General features: G+C 61.4%; 1 protein-coding gene across 2 annotated transcripts; it reads right to left on the minus strand.

Annotated features, from left to right (window-relative positions):
- Positions 1-352: 352 nt before the first annotated feature.
- Positions 353-17,490, minus strand: LOC146765830 (uncharacterized). 2 transcript variants are annotated; one of them, XM_085556873.1, is made up of 3 exons: positions 16,629-17,490; positions 13,039-13,161; positions 353-1,280 (listed from the first exon to the last, which is right to left on the minus strand). In XM_085556873.1, the coding sequence occupies exons 1-3, from the start codon at positions 16,636-16,638 to the stop codon at positions 856-858; spliced, it is 558 nt and encodes a 185-aa protein (XP_085412999.1). In that variant the 5' UTR covers positions 16,639-17,490; the 3' UTR covers positions 353-855. The 2 variants fall into 2 exon arrangements, with proteins under 2 accessions (XP_085412999.1, XP_085412998.1); XM_085556872.1 differs by having other exon boundaries at positions 16,562-17,490.
- Positions 17,491-18,030: the final 540 nt, after the last annotated feature.

The raw sequence follows: 18,030 nt of genomic DNA on the forward strand, positions 1-18,030 counted from the left end.
CCCCAGCCCGGGCTCTGCCGGGGACAGTGACCCCGCCACGGGCAGGAGGACACAGCTCCCGGCCCCCGCTGGCTCTGCCCCACCCCTCAGCAGGGAGGCAGCACTTGGCCAGGTCCCTTTCCAGGATCCCCCAAACAAAGCCCCAGGGAAGAGCTGGAAAGGGAGTTCTATTTATTTATTTACTTCTTTATTTACTTTTGATTGTTCCCAGTTCCGTGGCTCGTGACCAGCACTGAGGGTTGGCAGGGCCGCTCCTGAGCACGGGGCTCGTGACGTGCTTCAGGCACGGCGAGAGGAACCAGGCTCAAAATAGGACAGGGAACAAATTTATTTATCCAGCCCAGAACGTGGTAGTTTCTCTTTTTTTTTTATTTGCCACATTTTCTCATTCTTCACATTCTTTCCCTGCAGAAGCCAAACACCCTTTCCCAAAGCACTCAGCAGCCAAGTGGCACCAGTCCCACAGCAGCCAAAATCCCAGGGGCTGCACAGCAGGAACCGCACAATAAATGCAGCAGAAAATACTCGGGATTATCAGATAAACTGTTTATAACTCCAGCAGAGTTTTCCAGGACAAACGGCTTCCTTAAGCAAATTTAATTTTGACAGCAAAAAAAGGGTCCATTTTTTCCCCCCTCCACAAGTTAAATATTTCATTTCAAATGCAGAGCTGTGGCTTGCTGCAGAACTGTGAGCAGAGACCAGGATGCATTTCCACCCCCTCCTGCTTTCATTCCAATCAGCCTTTTAGGGAAAGACTCCAGGAGCTAAATGCTGCTTGCAGGGGAAGTTTAATGGAGTCTGGAAAGCACTCGGGAGCATCCTCTCGCTCTCCTCGGCCTCAGCGGCAGCCGGTCACTCCGTGTGCCTGGAGCCGGGCGCTTTTCTGGCAAAGACAACCGCGTGGCAAACGCCGGGCGGTGCCGAGGGGTGCCGGTCCCCGGGGGCTCCCGTGGGACCCTCCCGGGCGGCGGCGGCACCGCTGCCTGCGCTGGGTGCGGGGCTCGGCCAGGGCCAGGCTGGTGCCGGTGCCAGTATTGGTGCCAGTGCCGGTGCCAGTGGTGGTGCCGGTGCCTGTGGTGGTATCGGTGGTGGTATCGGTGCCAGTGGTGGTATCGGTGGCGGTGCCGGTGGCGGTGCCAGGCCGGCCCTGCCCAGCCGCTCCTGCTGCCGCAGCCGCCGCACCAGAGGGCCCGTGTGGGTCACGTAGGCGGCTCCGGGTGGCTGCCGGGGGATCAGGGCACTGGGCAGCCCCACGTTGGGCGAGGGCAGCGCATCCTCTGGAACCCAAAAACACAGCGTGAGAGCACAGCCCTCCCCGGGAAGGGTCACAAAGGAGACCCTTGGGGGCACCTGGGACCAGCCGTGGTTTGCCGTGGGCACGGGGGCACCACCGAGGGACAGCAGTGCCTGTGGCTGCTCTGCATCGAGACCCAGATAATGCATGGAAGCAGCGGCTGCTAGCCACGACTGCCAGCCCCTGAGCCTTTATTTCTGCGGCTGAGCGCAGGGTGCCAGGCTCTGCCCAAGGGACGGGGCTCCGCTCACCTCAGCCCCCCGACAGAGCCCAGCGTGGGCAGGACCCCGCTGAAAGGAGCTGGGGAGCAGCTGCTGCTCGTCCCCACCAGACAAAGGCACCCCGCCTGGCAGAGCAGAGCTGCAGCTCCGGCCCTCACCCCAGCCCCCGAGGGGCAGGAAGGATGGGGCACGGCTGCAGGACGTGGGGCCAGCCCACACCTCCCACCGCGGCTCTCCTTGGAGTTTTCACCTTCCCTGCACCCTGGCAGATGTTCCCAGCTCCAGGGCTGCAGAGGCTGCCAGGCTCCCATGGCCAGGTCAGCAGGACAAGCCATGCAGCAGGAATGGCTGCTGTGCTATTAGTGCTGGATAAATACTGCCACTCACGGGATATTCCCAGGGTTTCCAGAGGGCCTCGGGCTCAGCTGCAGTGCCCAATTGCCACAGCATCGTCTCACAGGGCAGTAAAGGGGTTGTACACTTTGCTAAATGGTAAAAAAGTGATGTGATGGAGAGCATCCCCAGTTTGGAGTTTTGATTGGTGTGGGAACTTTTGGTGTCAGGAGAAAGTCTGGAATTTTCCTGGGTGGTTGTGGGTGCTTGGGTGCAAAGAACCCCAGACAAGGCTACAAGATCTGCCAAATTTCCCCTGCTGGAGAGCTGAGACAGAGGCTGATGCAAATCCCAGATACTTCTCCTCTGACCTTCTCTCTAACCCTTCCCAAAGCAGAAACGCTAAAGAAGATACAGGGAGAGGACACACGAACATTCCCTCCTGCAGAGCCTGGGTCCAGCAGCTTTCCCTGCATTACATCCCCGGGGAGGCCCCACAGAAGTGAATCCTTTGCACCAAGAGCTGACAGGAGTGCCCTGGAGCCGAGGATGGGAATGCAAAGCACTGGAGAGAGGGTGCCATGGGAAAGCCCGGAGGTGACAACATCCCGGAGCAGAAGGAGCTGGGATCATCAGGCACACTTTGTTATTTACAGCCTGTGCTTGGCTACTGGCCTGGAAGTGATTCCAGAGGCCAGGGAGAAGGGGCTCCACGAGATCCCTGGGAATGCTGGAGCACGGGCTGCTCTCCCCGCAGCACCTGGCAGCGAGAGCCGGCCCAGCACTGCCCTGGCAGCTGGCAGGGCTGGCTGGGCAGAGCTGGCCCGGCTCCCTCTGCCTCAGGACAGGATGGCTGCTGCCCCTGCCCTGCCCGGGGCTCTCCTGGCTGCCCACGCCCAGGGATCAGAGCTGCTCCAGCGGGAAACGCTGCCACGCTCCTGTCCCAGCCCCAGCTCGGGGGCACTGGTGGCACCCAGGCTCCTGTCCCAGCCCCAGCTCGGGGCACTGGTGGCACTGGGTGCTCCCTCCAGGCCCCAACACCTGAGACGAGCCAGGCCCCAGAGCACACAGACACCCCAAAATTCCGTGTGCTGTTTTTCTGCCTGGTCACCACCTGGAGGGCACCTGCAGCGGCTCCTCTGCACAACCCGGAGGATGAAAAGAGCTGCAGCCACGTCCTGCAGGGCTGTGGGAGCTGCCACCTGAGCTGCAGCAGCACCGGGCGGGGACGGGTCTCAGAGCCTGCCCAGCAGCACAGAGCAGCACACAGACCCCAGCCCTGCAGCACACGGCGTCACCGTGCTGCCTTCCCCCCAAGGAGGGTGTCCCTGCCCTGGCCAGGTGAGCTGTAAGGTCCCTTCCCACCCAAAGCAATCTGAGATTCGCTGCCCCAGCCCAGAACTGAAGCAAAAAGGCTCCTTTGTGCAGCCCAGCTGCCCCTGCACCCGCTGTGCTGAGCAGCCAGAGCAGAGCCAGGGCTCCCCGAGGCTGCTCGACCTGCCCTGCCCTGCCCAGCCCGGCCAGGCTGGAAATCAGGCCCAGGCTGCTGGGGCTGCACAGGAGCCCCTTTGCAGAGCAGAGTGTAAGAGCCCCCTTGCTCAAACAACGACCCTTTTGTGATGCTGAAAATGGGCAAACCCAGAATTTTATAGTTCATGAGAGAATTATGATCTCTGGGAGAGTGGGGACACACATGGCCCACTTTAAATCTAAATTAATGCTGCTGAGCTTCAAAACATTGACAGGCAGAGGTGCACATTACTTTAACACCATGCAAAAAAGCACCACCAAAGGCAGGAACAGAGAAATACACAGGAGTATCATCACACAGGGAACACAGCTTCTCCTTATCAGCCAGAGCTTAAAGCACATGCTGAGATCTGCTCAGGCTTCCCCCAGTTTCCAAACATAATTATCAATTCCCTTCATCAGCAGGCTGTGCTGTGTCACTGCCATTGTGTGGGGCTGCATGTGGCTCATTTGCTTTACCTTTTCACAATGAAAATAAAACAAAACCCGAGACCAAGCCCTGGGCTAAAGCCTGGCTCAGTAAAGCTGTGCCCAGCCAAGCCAGGGCTGAGCAGGGCTGCAGAGAGCAAACAGCCCCTTCCTGCTCTGCTCGCACTGCCCAGCTGCAGGGCAGGAATCCCTGGCATCCCCTGCAGTGTCAGGGAAACCTCTCCGGAGGGAGGAGGGAGCGTGGCTTTTCTGAGAGCCACGGCACCATCAGCACCCAGCGCTCTGCCTCATGCTGCAGCTCATGGGTTTAATTCCCAGAGCTGCTGGCAGCGGGACAGGTTTCACACCCTTATATTTAGAGAGCCTCGCCTGACAAACAGCCAAAGCTGTCGCCTGTAAATCAGGGGGCTCTGACAGGGCCCAGAGCAAGCAGTAAAAGCAAATGGGGGAAATGAAATTACAGGCTGCAGAGGGACCTCTGCGAAAGAGCAAGCTTTTATTTTCTGTTCCTAAAGTTCACAGTCACCAGAAATATTTCTCCCCCTGCTCTTTCATTTGTTCCTAAGGCAGTCCTGCTGTCAGGCCCTGGGCCCCCTCACTGCCCCCATTCCCGCCTGGCCTGGCCTGCGGGAGCTGACGGGTGCAGGGCTGGGCCAGCAGAGCCCGCTGGTGGCTGCCGGTGCCCGGGGCAGGAGCAGCGGGCACTGCCAGCTCCCCGCAGCCCCGGCACCAGGCTCGGGGCCAGGTCCTGCCTGGGGCGGGAGCCCGGCACTGAGAAGGGGCCTGGCGGGGCTGGAGCTGTGAGAGCCATGGCTGCAGTCAGCCTGGAGCCCTTTCCCAGCAGTAATGGCCCTGCACTCCCCACGGACACGGGCTTTCCATTCACACTGAGACATCTCCTTTCCCCCAGCCAGGCAGAGCACGGCGGACTCTGCACCACCCTGGGACGAAGCAGCAGCTGATGCCCCTCCTGTCCCAAAGCCTGCGGGCCAAGAAGGCTGCCAGGCACCACTGGGAACATCCTAAAGCTGTATTTTATGTGCTCAGCCTGCATGGCTGGGGCAGCCCCAGCACAGAGACTTCCTGCCTCTGAGGCTCCCATCCAATGGTTTTCCAGCCTCTCAGCTCAAGGATGAGGAGAAGCAAGTGCTCCTCTGACAGAGGCAGGATTCAGCACTTCCCTGTCCCTACAACTCCACAGCACTTTGCTCCCATCCCCAGCAGGATTTTCATTTGACCCTAAGCACAAAGATGGAACAGCAATTGCAAAATCAACTGCTGGGAACCAAATCAAGCTGATGAAAGGATAAGAGCAACAAAAATCCCCTTTATTCATTCATCTGATTCCACTGTTTGAAGTTGTCCACGAGCAGCTCCCAAGCCAAGCTCCTCCCTGCCTGTGGAGCTGGGGGCTGTGTGATGAAGATGGAAAGAGAGGATCACCAGCTCTTGAAGGGAGGAGCAGGAACAGAGCAACAGCAGGGGCAGCACGGCAGATTTGGGAAGTCAGGATCCCCTGACAGATTCCAGGGAAGGTGAAAAACCTTGTCTAGGTGCTAGGGCTGCAGTGAAAAGCCAAGAGAACGAACAAATAGCTCAACAGATATTCTATTCCTGTTTATTCCAGGACAGCCTTGACCCAGCATCAGGTGGAGTGGACAAGATCCCATCCTCTGCCTTCACGGGCTTTGGATCCACTGGGCATTGAGCCAGGGGCTAACTGGGCTGGCTGATTAGCCACGGTCCCACCCCAGGCCAGGGGCCACCACACTCCCAGATATTTCCTAACTGGTGCTGAGGTGGGAATGAATCCCTGTGGATCACATCCCCCTCACTGTCCTCACCAAGCCCAGGAGCCACGTTCAGATTCTGGGAGCTGGAAAGCACCAGGGGAGGAGGAGGGACGAGCACGAGGGATGTCCCAGCAGCAGAAGGTGCAGGCAGTGCAGCCCAGGACACTGGGACACTGCTGGGCAGTGCCACGCTCCTGGGGACAGACAGCAGCCAGGGCAGGGGCTGGGAGCCCTGAGCAATGACCAGGGACCACAGCAGTGCTGCTGCCTCTCACTCAGCCCAGCCTGCTCTCTGCAGACAGCACCAGCCCTTCCTGCACCTCTGCTTTGTTCTTGGTACAAAGAGGGGGAGAACACACCCACGGGACAGAGCTCAGGACAGAGATCACTGCAGAACACCCCAGACACTCCAGTGGTGTGAGCAGGGGGGTTCACCAGGCTGCTGCTGCTTCAGCCAGCTCAGATCCACAAGCAAGAGCTCATCCCTGCTGTCACACAAGCAGCAGAGTTTTGAATTCAACTCTGCTCAAGCTGCTGGCTTCTCCCCAAGCCCAGCTTTGGTCCCGTACCCCCCTGCACAGGCAGCCCCTGGCTGGGAGATGGGCAGTAGGGACGTGTCCATCCCACGGAAGCCTCCAAACAGGGAGCAGGAGCTGGGGGAGCCACCAGAGCACGGGAACTCAGCAGAAAGTGCTTGTTTATGTGAAAGCACAAGGAGGCAAATAGTTGACATTAAGCTTTTGGGGAGGCTGTGGGACTGGGCTGTTCCTTTCAGGCCTCACACAAAGGGCCCCTTTTTGTCTCGCTGTAGAACAGAAACCATATTGAAGGGTCTGTGGAATTTCTGGGCATTTTTCCCCCCGGGAGACACAGTGCCCTGCGCTCCAATGCAGATGAAGCAGGATGCAAAGGGCAAGATGTTCAGAGGTGGCTCCACAGCCGCCTCTTGCCCTGCTGCTGCCACAGCCCCCCCGAACCCTGCCCCAAACCCTCAGTGCTTGCAGCAGGCTCGGGGCAGAGCCGGGGGCTGCCCCAGGGCTCCCAGCAGCTCCCACAGCTGGAGATGCTGCAGGGAGCCCGTGCTGGACCCAGCCCCTCTGGAAAGGGACAGAACCACTGTCCTTTGGAAAGGGACAAAGCCGCAGCCCCGCTGAGCTCCAGCGTGCTGGGACTGCTGATCCCCGAGAGTCCCCAGGTGTCCCAGGAGCGACCCGAGCCGCTCCTGCCCCGCACGGACCGGGATGTGCTGCTGCCCCAGGGGACGCCTCCCAGTCTCACTTGGGCACTGCACACCACAGCTCTGCCCCGGAGGTGTTTCTGGGCTGCTCCGAGCCCCGTGGGGCAGGAAACTGCCGGGGCCTGCCCATCCCGGGGAAGGATTCCTTCCCGAAAAGTCTCCAGGGTCCGAGCCCCGTTAGCGCTGCGGCCGCTGCGGTGCGCAGAGGTTTCCCCTCCTCACCCAGCCCGGGGCACCGAGAGCGGCATCCCCTCCTCACCCTGCCCGGGGCACCGAGAGCGGCATCCCCTCCTCACCCAGCCCGGGGCACCGAGAGCGGCATCCCCTCCTCACCCAGCCCGGGGCACCGAGAGCGGCATCCCTCCCTCTGCAGCCCGCACCGCTCCCGGGGCACCGAGGGTGCTCCAGGACAGCCCCGGTGCTGCCGCAGAGACACAGCCCCGTGTCCCACCGTGTCACCCCGGCGGGGCAGGAGCGCTCCGAGTCCCGCCCGGCACCGGAGGGACCGGCCCGGGCAGCGAGGGAGCACCGGCACACCGGGCAGCGAGGGACCGGCCCGGGAGCGCTGCCCGGGAGTCCCGAGGGAGCACGGCACGGCCCGGAGCACGGCACAGCTCCATCCCACGGGAGAACCACCGCTCCCAGCTCCGGCTCCCGGGGCACCGGCACCAGCCTCGCCCGCCCCCTGCCCGTGTCCTGCTGGAAACCACAGCCAGGGACCGGCCCGAGCTGGGAGGGACCCTCAGGATCGCCAGCCCGGGCCCTGGCCCTGCCCAGACCCCCAAAATCCCACCCTGGGCATCCCTGGAGCGCTGTCCAAAGGCTCCTGGAGCTCTGGCAGCCTCGGGGCCATGCCCGTGCCTTGGGAGCCTGGGCAGTGCCCAGCAGGCTTTTAATAACAAAATGGAGACTCTTCTGCTTGATGGCTTTTCTTGCTTTCTCTAAAATCCTGCTCTCTAATATGGGAAAAGGATTTCTGTGTGAAGGCACTCGGATGAGGAGACATCCAACCCCAACAGCTAAAATGAGTTAAACTGGCTGAAAAGGAGATGGGAAGAAACGGCTCCAGCCTGAAAGTATTTTGCTGGAATAAATCTGCTTTTGAGAGCTGCTGACTTTTTGACAAGATGAAAAACTGGAAAACATCCACTTTGCATCAAAAACGTGTTCAGGCAAGAGAACAGAAAATCTCACTTTTCAGTGCAAACAATCCCTCCAAATGGAAAACTTGCAGTGTTTGTTTTCATTCTGCCACGAAATTCCCCTTAGCACAGGGAAACATTCTCAGCCAGCCCCATCAGCACGTGGGCTGAGAGGAGAAGTGACAGGACAAGTGACACCAGGCAGGACATTCCGGGGACATTCCGGCACAGGGTTGTTCCTGCTCATCCCCCAGCCTCGCATGTTCCCAGAGTGGCCCCTGCTGGGCTGAGCCCCCCTCCAGCTGCAGCCCAGGGGAGATGTCACAGCCCAAACATCTCCCGAGCTGCGGGCCAGCTCCGCTCGGCACAGCGATCCCTGCCCCAGGCTGCGCCAGGCTTTTGGCCTCGCTGCTCTCAGCCTTCCAAAACCCGGCCTTGCCCGAGCAGCCTGGCCCTTTGAAATCAAAGACTCATGGCATTAAGTGGATCACCAAGTCAGCCGTTCCCTCGGCACTGCCACCCTACACGCTGTCCCTAAGTGTCACATGCACAGCTTTTAAATCCCAGGGATGGGGACGCGGCCTGGGCAGGCTGTTGGTGGAGCAGGAGAGGATGGAGAAGGTCACATCACCCCCAGGTCCCCTCAGAGCCCAGCACACAGCCCGGATCCGCCCCACATTCTGGACAGGCCTTTGGACAGGAGTGTCCTGGGCACCGGCAGGGCTGGGACAGCAGCTGTTTTTAGCAGGAAGATGCTGCAGGGCTGTGACACCTCCCTGCCACGCCAGAAATGTGAGACAGGAACATTCAGTGTCCAACCAGACCCATCTCTGTTTGTTCCATTCCCCTTCCCTGGCGAGGGAGCCTCCCCTGCCCGTCCCCAGGAAACCCAGGATGGGCTCCCAGTCCCTCATTCCTGCTCAGCAAACACCAGGGCAGAAAAGGAAACCCTGCCCAGACCCACCACCAAATATAGCCCGGGCAGGGCTGGGGCACACGGGCCTGGCCTGCACATGGATTATGCTGGGCTTGTCACGTTTATTGTTTCGTTCAGTGACCTTCTGGAGCGCTTCAGCTGCAGTCCCTCCTTTCTCTTGTGCTTCCCCCCAGCACAGATCCCCCAGCCCCGGGGTCTCCAGAGCTTCTGCCACAGCAGCAGCTGCACATGAGGACAAAAATAAAATTTACACATCCAGGGAAGGAATTCCCTCTGGGAGTTGTGGTTGCTGTGTGTTTTTGGGAGCCTCCTGGAATGACCTGAGTGATTTGAGGTCACTTGAAGCAATGTCTGGTTGACTTCACTTTCCTACTCATTGTCCCTGGTGTGTGTCACACACCCCAGACCCATTTATCTCCGAGAGGAAAGGACAGGCCTGGACTCCATGGGGAATGTCCCAGAGGCAGCAGGAGCACTCTGCTGAGGGAGCTGGGCTTGGTGCCTGAGCAGCCCTCCCCTGGATCCAGCTGGGCAGGCACAAGGGGAGCTGTGAACAGCTCGGTCATCAGGGGAGCACCCGTGTCACCCCTTGTGTCTGCCACCAGCAGCAGCCTCCTGCCAGCTTCCAGCCTCCCTCAGCACAGGAAATTCTCCCTGTTTTCACACCACACCTCACCAGAAGGGAAAGCAGCACTCCCAGAGTCCTGCAGCACACCCAGAACGACCTGAGGAGCTTTGTGGCGATTTCTGTCCATCCTCTTGTCCAGAGGAGAGGCTGTGCACAGGCTGCTCCATCAGCAGGACTCAGCCCTGGACACACCAGAGGTCACCGGGAGCTGCTCGGGGGACAGAGGGGCCAGGAGGACACAGTGGCACATGGAAACCCTCAGATCAGCCAGCCACAGTGAAACCCCCAGAGTGGAAACCCCACAGTGAAACCCCACAGTGAAACCCCACAGTGAAACCCCGAGAGTGGAAACCCCACAGTGAAACCCCCACAGTGAAACCCCACAGTGAAACCCCACAATGAAACCCCCACTCTGCTTCTCTCCAAGTGTCCCCAGGAGCTTTGTTTGCTGTTTCCTGCGTCCCTCACACATCCCTGGGGAGTGCAGTATGGGATTGCCAGGAGCCAGGATGGGATTGCCAGGAGCCAGGATGGGATTGCCGCTCCCTGGGCGCCGGAGCAGTGCCCAGGGTTTCGGTGTCCCAGAAGCAGCCGTGCCCTCCACAGGACAATCACAGCACTGTCCCTCCTGAGCTGTGCTCAAGGAAACCTCGCACTGAGCTCCTGCTGGAGCATGGCTCTGCCTTCTCTCAGTGCTTGGGACATGGAAGTGGAAATCAGAATTTCCCAGGAGGGCAAGGAAGGCAAAGGCCAAGAACAGTCAAACTGAGCGCCCCCTCCCCACCCTGCCCCTTCCCTGAGCTGGTAGAAAGGGATGTCTTGGATTAGCACTCCATAAAGTGCTTGAATCCTAAAACCAGAGGCACCCTCAAATGAACGCACAGACCACTATGTCCAAGAGCATCCAGAGATTCTTCTTGCCAATGGTGACACACCCTTGGCCAGAATTTCCCAGTGAAAGGTTAATCCCCTCCAAAGTGCTCTCTGGCTTTCCTTTCCAGAGAAATTCCTGTCCAAGCCATCAGGCACATCCAGGCCCTCGCCTGTGGGACTCAGCCCTACTCAAGAGCCACTGAACACCTCAAATCACCCACTGGGCCTCAGACACTGCATAGCCAGGGGAGCCAGATCAGGGCCTTTGGATCCAATTAGTTTCCCTAATCTGCCCTGCAAGGCAGCCAGGGCTGGGGCTGCTCCAGCTGCACACATGGCCTGGAGCAGGAAAAGCACGAGTCCTTCCGAACATCCTCTGCAGCGTGGATTTCCCAATAGTGCTGCTGCTCACTCCAAGAGCAAAATCACTCCACTGAAGTCTTTCCACTCAGCAAAATGGATCCCTCCTCCCCGCAGCAACCTTTGTCTGCTCTCTCCAGCCCTGAACCATCAAATCCCTCTGGAAATTTGCAAGCAAAGCCTATGGACGAGACACAATAAAATTCCTGCACGTTCTTTTTTTTCTTTTTTTTTGTGTTGAGAGCAGAGAAACCCCAAGCTGCACGAAAGCTTCCAGCTCCCCCAGACACCTCCTGTGCTGCAGGAACTGCTCCTCTGCCACATCCGAGCTGCAGGAGCCGGGGCTGGCAGGACCAGGAATGTCTGTAGAGCCTTGAATTAGGATCCTCTGTCATGGTGCACATGTATCCCCTACTGCTCAGCCCCCGAGCTGGGGAGCAAGCACGAGGTGGCACAGTGAGAGAACTCCCATTCCTTGGCTGGTGGAAGTCAGGGAGGTTTGCGGGGCCCAGCTGGGATCTCACCCATCGGGGTCTTTCTTTGGGAAGTTCCAATGGATGTGAGGATTGGCCCAGATCCCCAAAGAACAGCAGGGCTGGTGTGGGCGGGCAGGGCAGACTGAGGGGCACCAACACCCAGCTGCCACCCCGGGTAACCCAGAGCAGCTTCAGGCTGCCTCAGGAACAGGGAAACGCAGTGTGGGCACGACTCCCCAGTGCCTCAGCTCCTGCTCCTGCACTCTGCAAATGCCACAATGCAGGAATTCCCTGCGGCCAGGCTGCACCGGGCTGTGAGTAGCCATTCCCTGTACTGGGCTGTGAGCAGCCATTCCCTGTACCCGGCTGTAAACAGCCATTCCCTGCACATTCCCTGCACATTCCCTGCACTGGGCTGTGAGCAGGCATTCCCTGCACATTCCCTGCAGCCATTCCCTGCACATTCCCTGCACATTCCCTGCAGCCATTCCCTGCACATTCCCTGCACCGTGCTCGGCTGAGCCCCGCACAGCTCCCAGCTCCAGCCCCGGCCGCAGAGGCCCAGGGGGAAGCGAGGGCCCGGGGCTTCTGCAGCAGGTCCCAGTCCAACATCTGCTTTCCATGTTCCCCTGGCCGCGCTCCAGGTGCGCACAGCACGCTGCTGGCTGTCCGTCTGTCTGTCTGCACACAGCAGGGCCCTGTCTGACCCACGCATCCAGCGAACCCGGGAGGGGGCACAGAGCAGCTCCCCCAGGAACCCAGCCCTCGTGCCCTGGGACAGGTGAGGGCACAGAGGAGCTGCCGTGAGCAGGAGGGATGCCCACAGTGACCCCCCACAGGAACAGCCCAGCAGGATCTGGGCAGGGGACACGGCCCTTCCACCCGGGCACGGACGGGCTCCACGGGCCGGTCACAAGCCCGGGGTGTCCGGGGCAGGGCTGCACCCCACGGGCTCCTCCACCCGACCCGGGGTGGCCAGAGCTGGGCCGGGGGGCACATCCCCACCCCAGGCAGGATGCAGCAGCCAGTACAGAGCTGCCAGAAGGGGCAAACACGCAGGGAAACTCAAACTACCCAGAATTAAATTACAGACCCCGTAATCGCTTCATGCCACAGACTCCACCCCTGGGTTCCCGCAGGAGTGGGGCAATGCACAGCCACAGGCCGGCTCCGCTGTCTCTGCACAGGACACGCAAAATTCAGTGTTCCTCCGCGCCAACCGCGCCCAAACACCCAGGAAATCATCGCAGTGCCACCTGGTGAAACACAAACCCTGCAAACACAAACTCCCCGCCCGAGCAGCCGCGACAAACGAGGCGCTGAGGGCTGCCAGTAGCCACTAATGGACATCAATTACAGAGAGGGGGAAGTTACACCTGGGGCAGCGAACTGCCGCAGGAACTTAAAAGTGAGATCGCTTTTCTGCTGCGCTGCTTGAAAGGAAACCCGAGTATTTGCCGATATTTCAGGGAATGGTCCCACATTTACCGAGAGTAAATCCTGGCTCCCCCGGGAGCTGCAGAAATCCCCACGGCTTCCCGCGGTGCCGGAGGACAGCAGGGCAGCGGAGCCAAGGGGAAACAGAGCGCTGCCCCTTCACCCTGGCACAACACAAACCAACTCCTCCTGCAGCCACGAGCTGAGTGCCAGCCCAGGGGACATTCAGGGTTACCGGTAAAAACGTCCCGAAGTTCAGCCGGAAAGCAGCGGAGGGAAATGCCCGGGCTGGCGGTGCACGCCGCGGGGATGCTCTGCTGTCACCCTGCCAGCCGCCGCCCTCACCTGAGCTCGGGCCCCCGGAGATGCTGATACAAGACTTCTTCGTCCATGCCGAGTGCTCCAACGCCTCCTCCTCTGGCGGCTCCAGGATTGTCTTTAAAAAACTCGCCATGTGTCTCACCGAATCTGCAGTGGGGGTACAAAACAGACAAGTTAGTGTTCGGCCGTGTGGCCACAAGGTGTTTTCCCTTTGTTCCCCCTCAGGGAGAGGTCAGGGGTGTGCAAAAAATCGCCCTACGAAAAGCCAGTGTCCCTAGAGGAGACGGAGGAGCCCGCAGGTTTACTGGAATAAAGGGAGAGCCCATTGGGCCCTACCCCTGGAGGTTTTGGGGCTGCAGCCTCCTTTTATCCCCAGCTCCCGGCCGTGCGCTGCCTTTCTCCCTGGGCTGAGGCACCAGGGAGGTGCAGCCCTCCCCACATCCCCCCTTGGACACGAGTGGACAGTTCCCCCCAAGGCTGGGGAGTTCTGGGGGGCTCTGCAGGGGACTTTGCACCGACCCCTCTGTCCATCCCCCTGAGGTGCAGGAGGTCAAACTCGCAGGAGGTTAAGCACGAGGCCAGCGAGGACACTGGGACCCATCGGTGACACCGGGACCCATCGGGGACACCGGGACCCATCGGTGACACCGGGACCCATTGGGGACACCAGTACCCAGCGGGGACACCGGGACCCATCAGGGACACTGGGCCCAGCAGGGACACCGGGACCCGTCGGGGACACCCGGGGACACCTTGAGCAGTAAGGAATCAGCACCCGTGCTCCAGCACTGGTTCAGGAGCCCGACTGAAAGCCTCGGGACCTGCCTTGGAGTTTTGGCTGCTGCTCACGGCTTTGGAAAGCACCGCCAGGGGCCGAAGTCACCCGCTCTGAAGAAAAGCCAGGCTTGGAGCTGGTGAGGGATCTCCCAGCCCCACCCTGCCTCGCTGTGCGCTCCTTGAACCCGGGTTATGAAGGAGCCCCCCGTCTGCCCTGTCAGGAGCCCTGCTGGGGGCCGCACTCCCACCCACCGGCCTGCAGCGGGGCCGGCGGTGCCGCAGGCACCGGCACAGCTGGCAGAGCTGGGCAGAGCTGGGCAGAGAACTCAGGCCGGGGTCAGACCCTCCCGGGCCCCTCCCGTGCCCTCTGTCGCTGCTGGCTGCCCGGGCTCGGCTCCGCAGGTGCCAGCCTGCCCAGCCCCGTTCTCCCCGCCGTGCCTGGATGCCGAGCGCGGGGCAGGGCAGCGGCAGCTGGAACCACGGGCCCGGGACACAGCCCGGAACGCAGCCGGGTGCCGTGACAGCACAAAGCACCCCCAGCCCCGTTGGAGGGGGAGGGGATGCCCAGCCCAGCTCTTTTATCCCCCGAGCCTCCTCCTGAGCCAGTGCCAGCAGCTGAGCCCGACCCCAGCCAGGCCCGCACCCCCTAAAATCAGGGGATTTTGAGGTCTGTGGCTGGGGCGATTCCTCCGTTCCTGGGCTCCAGCTGGGTCAGCCCGGTGCTGTGGGGGCTCCCAGGGCACTCGGTGCTCCTGAGCTCATTTCTTTAGGAAACCAGCCCAAAATCAGCCTGGCTGTCTCCTGTTGTTCCTGCTGTCCTGCACATGGCCCCTGTACGGCCTCATCTGTCTGCAAGTGTTTGTGTGCCCTGGAATGCCACCTCCACATCCCCTCCACCAGGATGTGCCTTTTCCTGGGCAGGGAGAGTCCTGCAGGGCTCCCCAGGGTGGCAGTGTGGGTTCGGTGTCCTGGCTCCTATAAAAGCTGGTTCCTGGCCTTAACCATGGAACAGCAGCTTGGGGGCTGCTGTTAGCCTGGCCCTGAGCCCACACCCGGGCAGGGGTGGTGCCCCTGCACAGGAGCACACAGCACTGGCACAGCCACGGGCATCAGTGCTGCCTGTGCATCCCCTCACACACCCTTCTGAACATTCTGCTTGTATCTCCACGTATTTTAAAAGTCTCCAGCCCAGCCGCAGGAGCTGCTGGAGCAGGGAGCTGGATTCAGGGCAGATTCCGCCCTCCACAGAAGATCCACAGGGGGAAGGGTTTTGCAAGAGCAGGAATGGGGTGACCTCATGGAGGCTTTCTGCACAAAGCCTTGGGGAACTTGTGATCCCTCCCAGGACTTCCAGTTTGCTTTTCACAACAAACTGGAGCTCGTGATCCCTCCCAGGGCTTCCCGTTAGTTTCTCAGGACAAATGGCTGCAGAAGCGGGCTCTGTGGGAGGATCCCGCTCCCCAGGGAATTCCGGGGATTTCGTCCTGCCCCTGATCCTCTTTCCGCAGGGCTGAGTGTGCTCTGCAGGGGCTGCCGTGCTCGCCCTCCTGGTGCCCGTGTGGGGACGGGAGGGGACAGGAGAGGAGCAGCTCTCCCTGCAGCCCGGTCTGTGCCGCCCCTGTCCGCCGCAGGCACAGCACAGATTTTCCCCCTGCACCGCGGAGCTCGGCAGGAGCTGATCTTCCCGCAGCCCGTGGCGAGGGCTCCCGCGGGCCCCGGGCCGCGGTTCCTGCCCGGCTGGCTCGGGTGGGACCGGGATGCTCGCGGTGGCCGCAGCCGCGTCCCTGGCAGCAAGCAGCGAGTTGGGGAAGTGTGTCACACAGCCTGTGTGCCACGGGAGCCCCGGGGGTGCCCGGGGCAGGGAGGGACAGCCGGACCACCCGGGCACGGCCACTCCGAGCCCGGGGCACAGGGCTGGCAGTGCCCGGGGCTGGCAGTGCCCGAGGCTGGCAGTGCCCGGGGCTGGCAGTGCCCGGGCGCTGGCAGTGCCCGGGGGGCTCACCCCGCGGTGGGGACAGGCTGTGACCCCGCCGTGTCCCCACGGGAGAGGCGGAGCCGCACCCGGAGGAGGGTCAGCGCGTCTTTCTCGAGTTTTGGGGCGGATTTTCACAACCGCAATCCTGAGCAGCGCAGTCAGAGGGCAGGAGGGGACGGAGGGGCGGAGGGTGGGAGCTGGAGGGGCCCGAGGTGGGTGGGACAGCATGGGAGAATTCTCCCAGAAAGGCGGCAGGAGGAAGCAACAAATGCAGGCGAGCCTCGGAACTCCACCCGAACCGAGACCGGGAGCGGGGCTGAGCTGTGCCCGGGGCAGCCCCGGGCAGGGTGGGCAGAGCTGGGGGGTCACACCAGTGCCCCCATCTCCAGGGGCTGCTGCGGCTGAGCCCTGGGCAGTGCCAGCTTGCACGGAGCACCGTAAATAAACGGGGTCTGGCTGCTCCCAGGGCCAGCCCTGCCAGGGCAGCAGTTCCAGCGCTGAGCTCACTCCTGTCCCGGCCCCAGCGGTCCCGCCCTGGGCTGGAGCTGCAGGGAGCGAGGGCTGGAGGGTGCACCCAGCTCCCCCAGCTTGGGGACAAGGGGGATCAGAGCTGAGCAGGAGCTTATTCCACCTGAAAAGCTGCAGGGTTCTGCTCGGGACGCTGGCGGCCCATCCCAGAGGGATGAGAGCAGCGGGGACCGAAGGGAAAAGCTCCCAAAGAGCCCCCGAGGCCGTGCTGAGGAGAGCAGGGGATGCAGGTTCAGGACAAAACGAGGGGTTTGGGTTTGTGCTCACTCCGTGACAGGCTGGGGCAGGTCCTGTGCTTGTCCCACTGCAAGGCCCGGAGGAGCTCCATGGTTACCTGCACTCATGGAAACAGCCCTGGCCAAGGGCTCCAGCCCCAGTGACACAGCAGTCCAGGAGCTCCCTCTGCTTCACACATTCCTGGAAATGAATAATCCCTTCCTCTGGGAAGAGCAGCACGGGGAGGACCTGAGGCAGTGCAGCTCCGGGCTGGGCTCTGGCAGGACAGGGATCAAGGCCACTCCTGGAGTGACACGAATCCGGCCGGGCTGGGCCAAACTCTGCGTCACTTCCAGCAAATCCCTGTCCCTGCAGAGCGTGTGGTGGCCTGCACCGTCCTCCTCCAGGGCCTGGGCTCCTTTCCAGATGCCTTTGGGATGTGCAGGGAGAGTGGAACAATTTCCAGGATTTATTTTTTACAGCCAGAGGTGCTCGTTCTCTGAGGGATACACAAGGAAATGCCTGTGGAGCCACCTCCGAGTCATCCCTTCCCCGGGATCACATCCACGAGGTCTCACCAGAGTCCCAGAAAATCCCTTTCCCTCCAGCATGACACACATTCCTCCTCCTCTGCCTGGTGGAGAGACCCTCAGGGCTGGGCTGAGCCCTGGAGGGGTTTCCCAGGATTTTTGGGCGGGATTGCTCAGCCATGCCCAGCTCCACGGGGCCTTTCCTTGCAGGAGAACCGAGCTGGGGGCACAGACTGCCCTGACCCCCAGCCCTGCCTGGGCTCTCCGAGCTCCGAGCGTGTGGGATGCACAGCAGAGGACGGGCGGAGGGCAGGACCAGATAAGAGCATCTCCGGGAAATCTGAGTCAGCCGGCGTTGGTTCCGCTGGGAGGAGCGGTGGGAGCTGTCCCAGAGCTCGGACAGCCCCAGCCCCTCCCGGCGCAGCAGAGCAGCCTCAGCCGCCGGGCAGGCGAGGCAGGGCGGCTTTTCCTGCCGGGGAGCTCGGGAAGGGCCAGGGCGCTGCCTCCGCTCCTGCCCGGGCTGCTGGCCCTCCTTCAGCCCTGCAGGAGTCATCGCAGCGTTCCTGTGCCAGCCCCTGTCCCCGTCCACAGCTGGGACCTGTTCTGGGGAGCCAAGAGCCACCCTGGGACCCGCAGCCATCCCAGGGTGCCACCTCCAAAGGGCGGCTCAGAGAAGGTCTGGGGGGCTCAGACACGGCCCTGGCACGCTCTGGCAGGAGCAGGGGGCTTTGTCACCCATGGTCACATCAGCCTCGTGTCCCACCCGGCCTGAGGACACAGCCTGGCCTTCCACCCCACTCCTGGCAAGTACCAGCATGGAAAGCTCCTGCTCTGGGGCTCTGGCCTTGCTCCCACACAGCGAAGCCACAGTGACCTCCCCGTGCTGGAGCTGCACAGCCAGGCAGGGGTTCCCCAAAAATCCCACCCCAGGAGCAGGGACAGACAATCCCTGGGAGTCTGGTCATCTGTGGTTTATCTGCACAGCCAGGC

This window comes from Lonchura striata, chromosome 18 (genome assembly GCF_050655825.1).
Source record: "Lonchura striata isolate lonStrDom1 chromosome 18, ASM5065582v1, whole genome shotgun sequence".
NCBI classification, from domain to species: Eukaryota; Metazoa; Chordata; class Aves; order Passeriformes; family Estrildidae; genus Lonchura; species Lonchura striata.

Bases quoted from the DNA above. Each gene is read 5' to 3' on its own strand.
- LOC146765830 (XM_085556872.1), bottom strand. From the start codon at position 16,622: ATGGAGCTCCTCCGGGCCTTGCAGTGGGACAAGCACAGGACCTGCCCC. The intron at 13,162-16,561 runs GTGAGCACAAAC...CCCCCACTGCAG, and splicing joins CTGCCCCAGCCTGTCACGGA to ATTCGGTGAGACACATGGCG. The intron at 1,281-13,038 runs GTGAGGGCGGCG...TTTGGGTTCCAG, and splicing joins CTCCGGGGGCCCGAGCTCAG to AGGATGCGCTGCCCTCGCCC.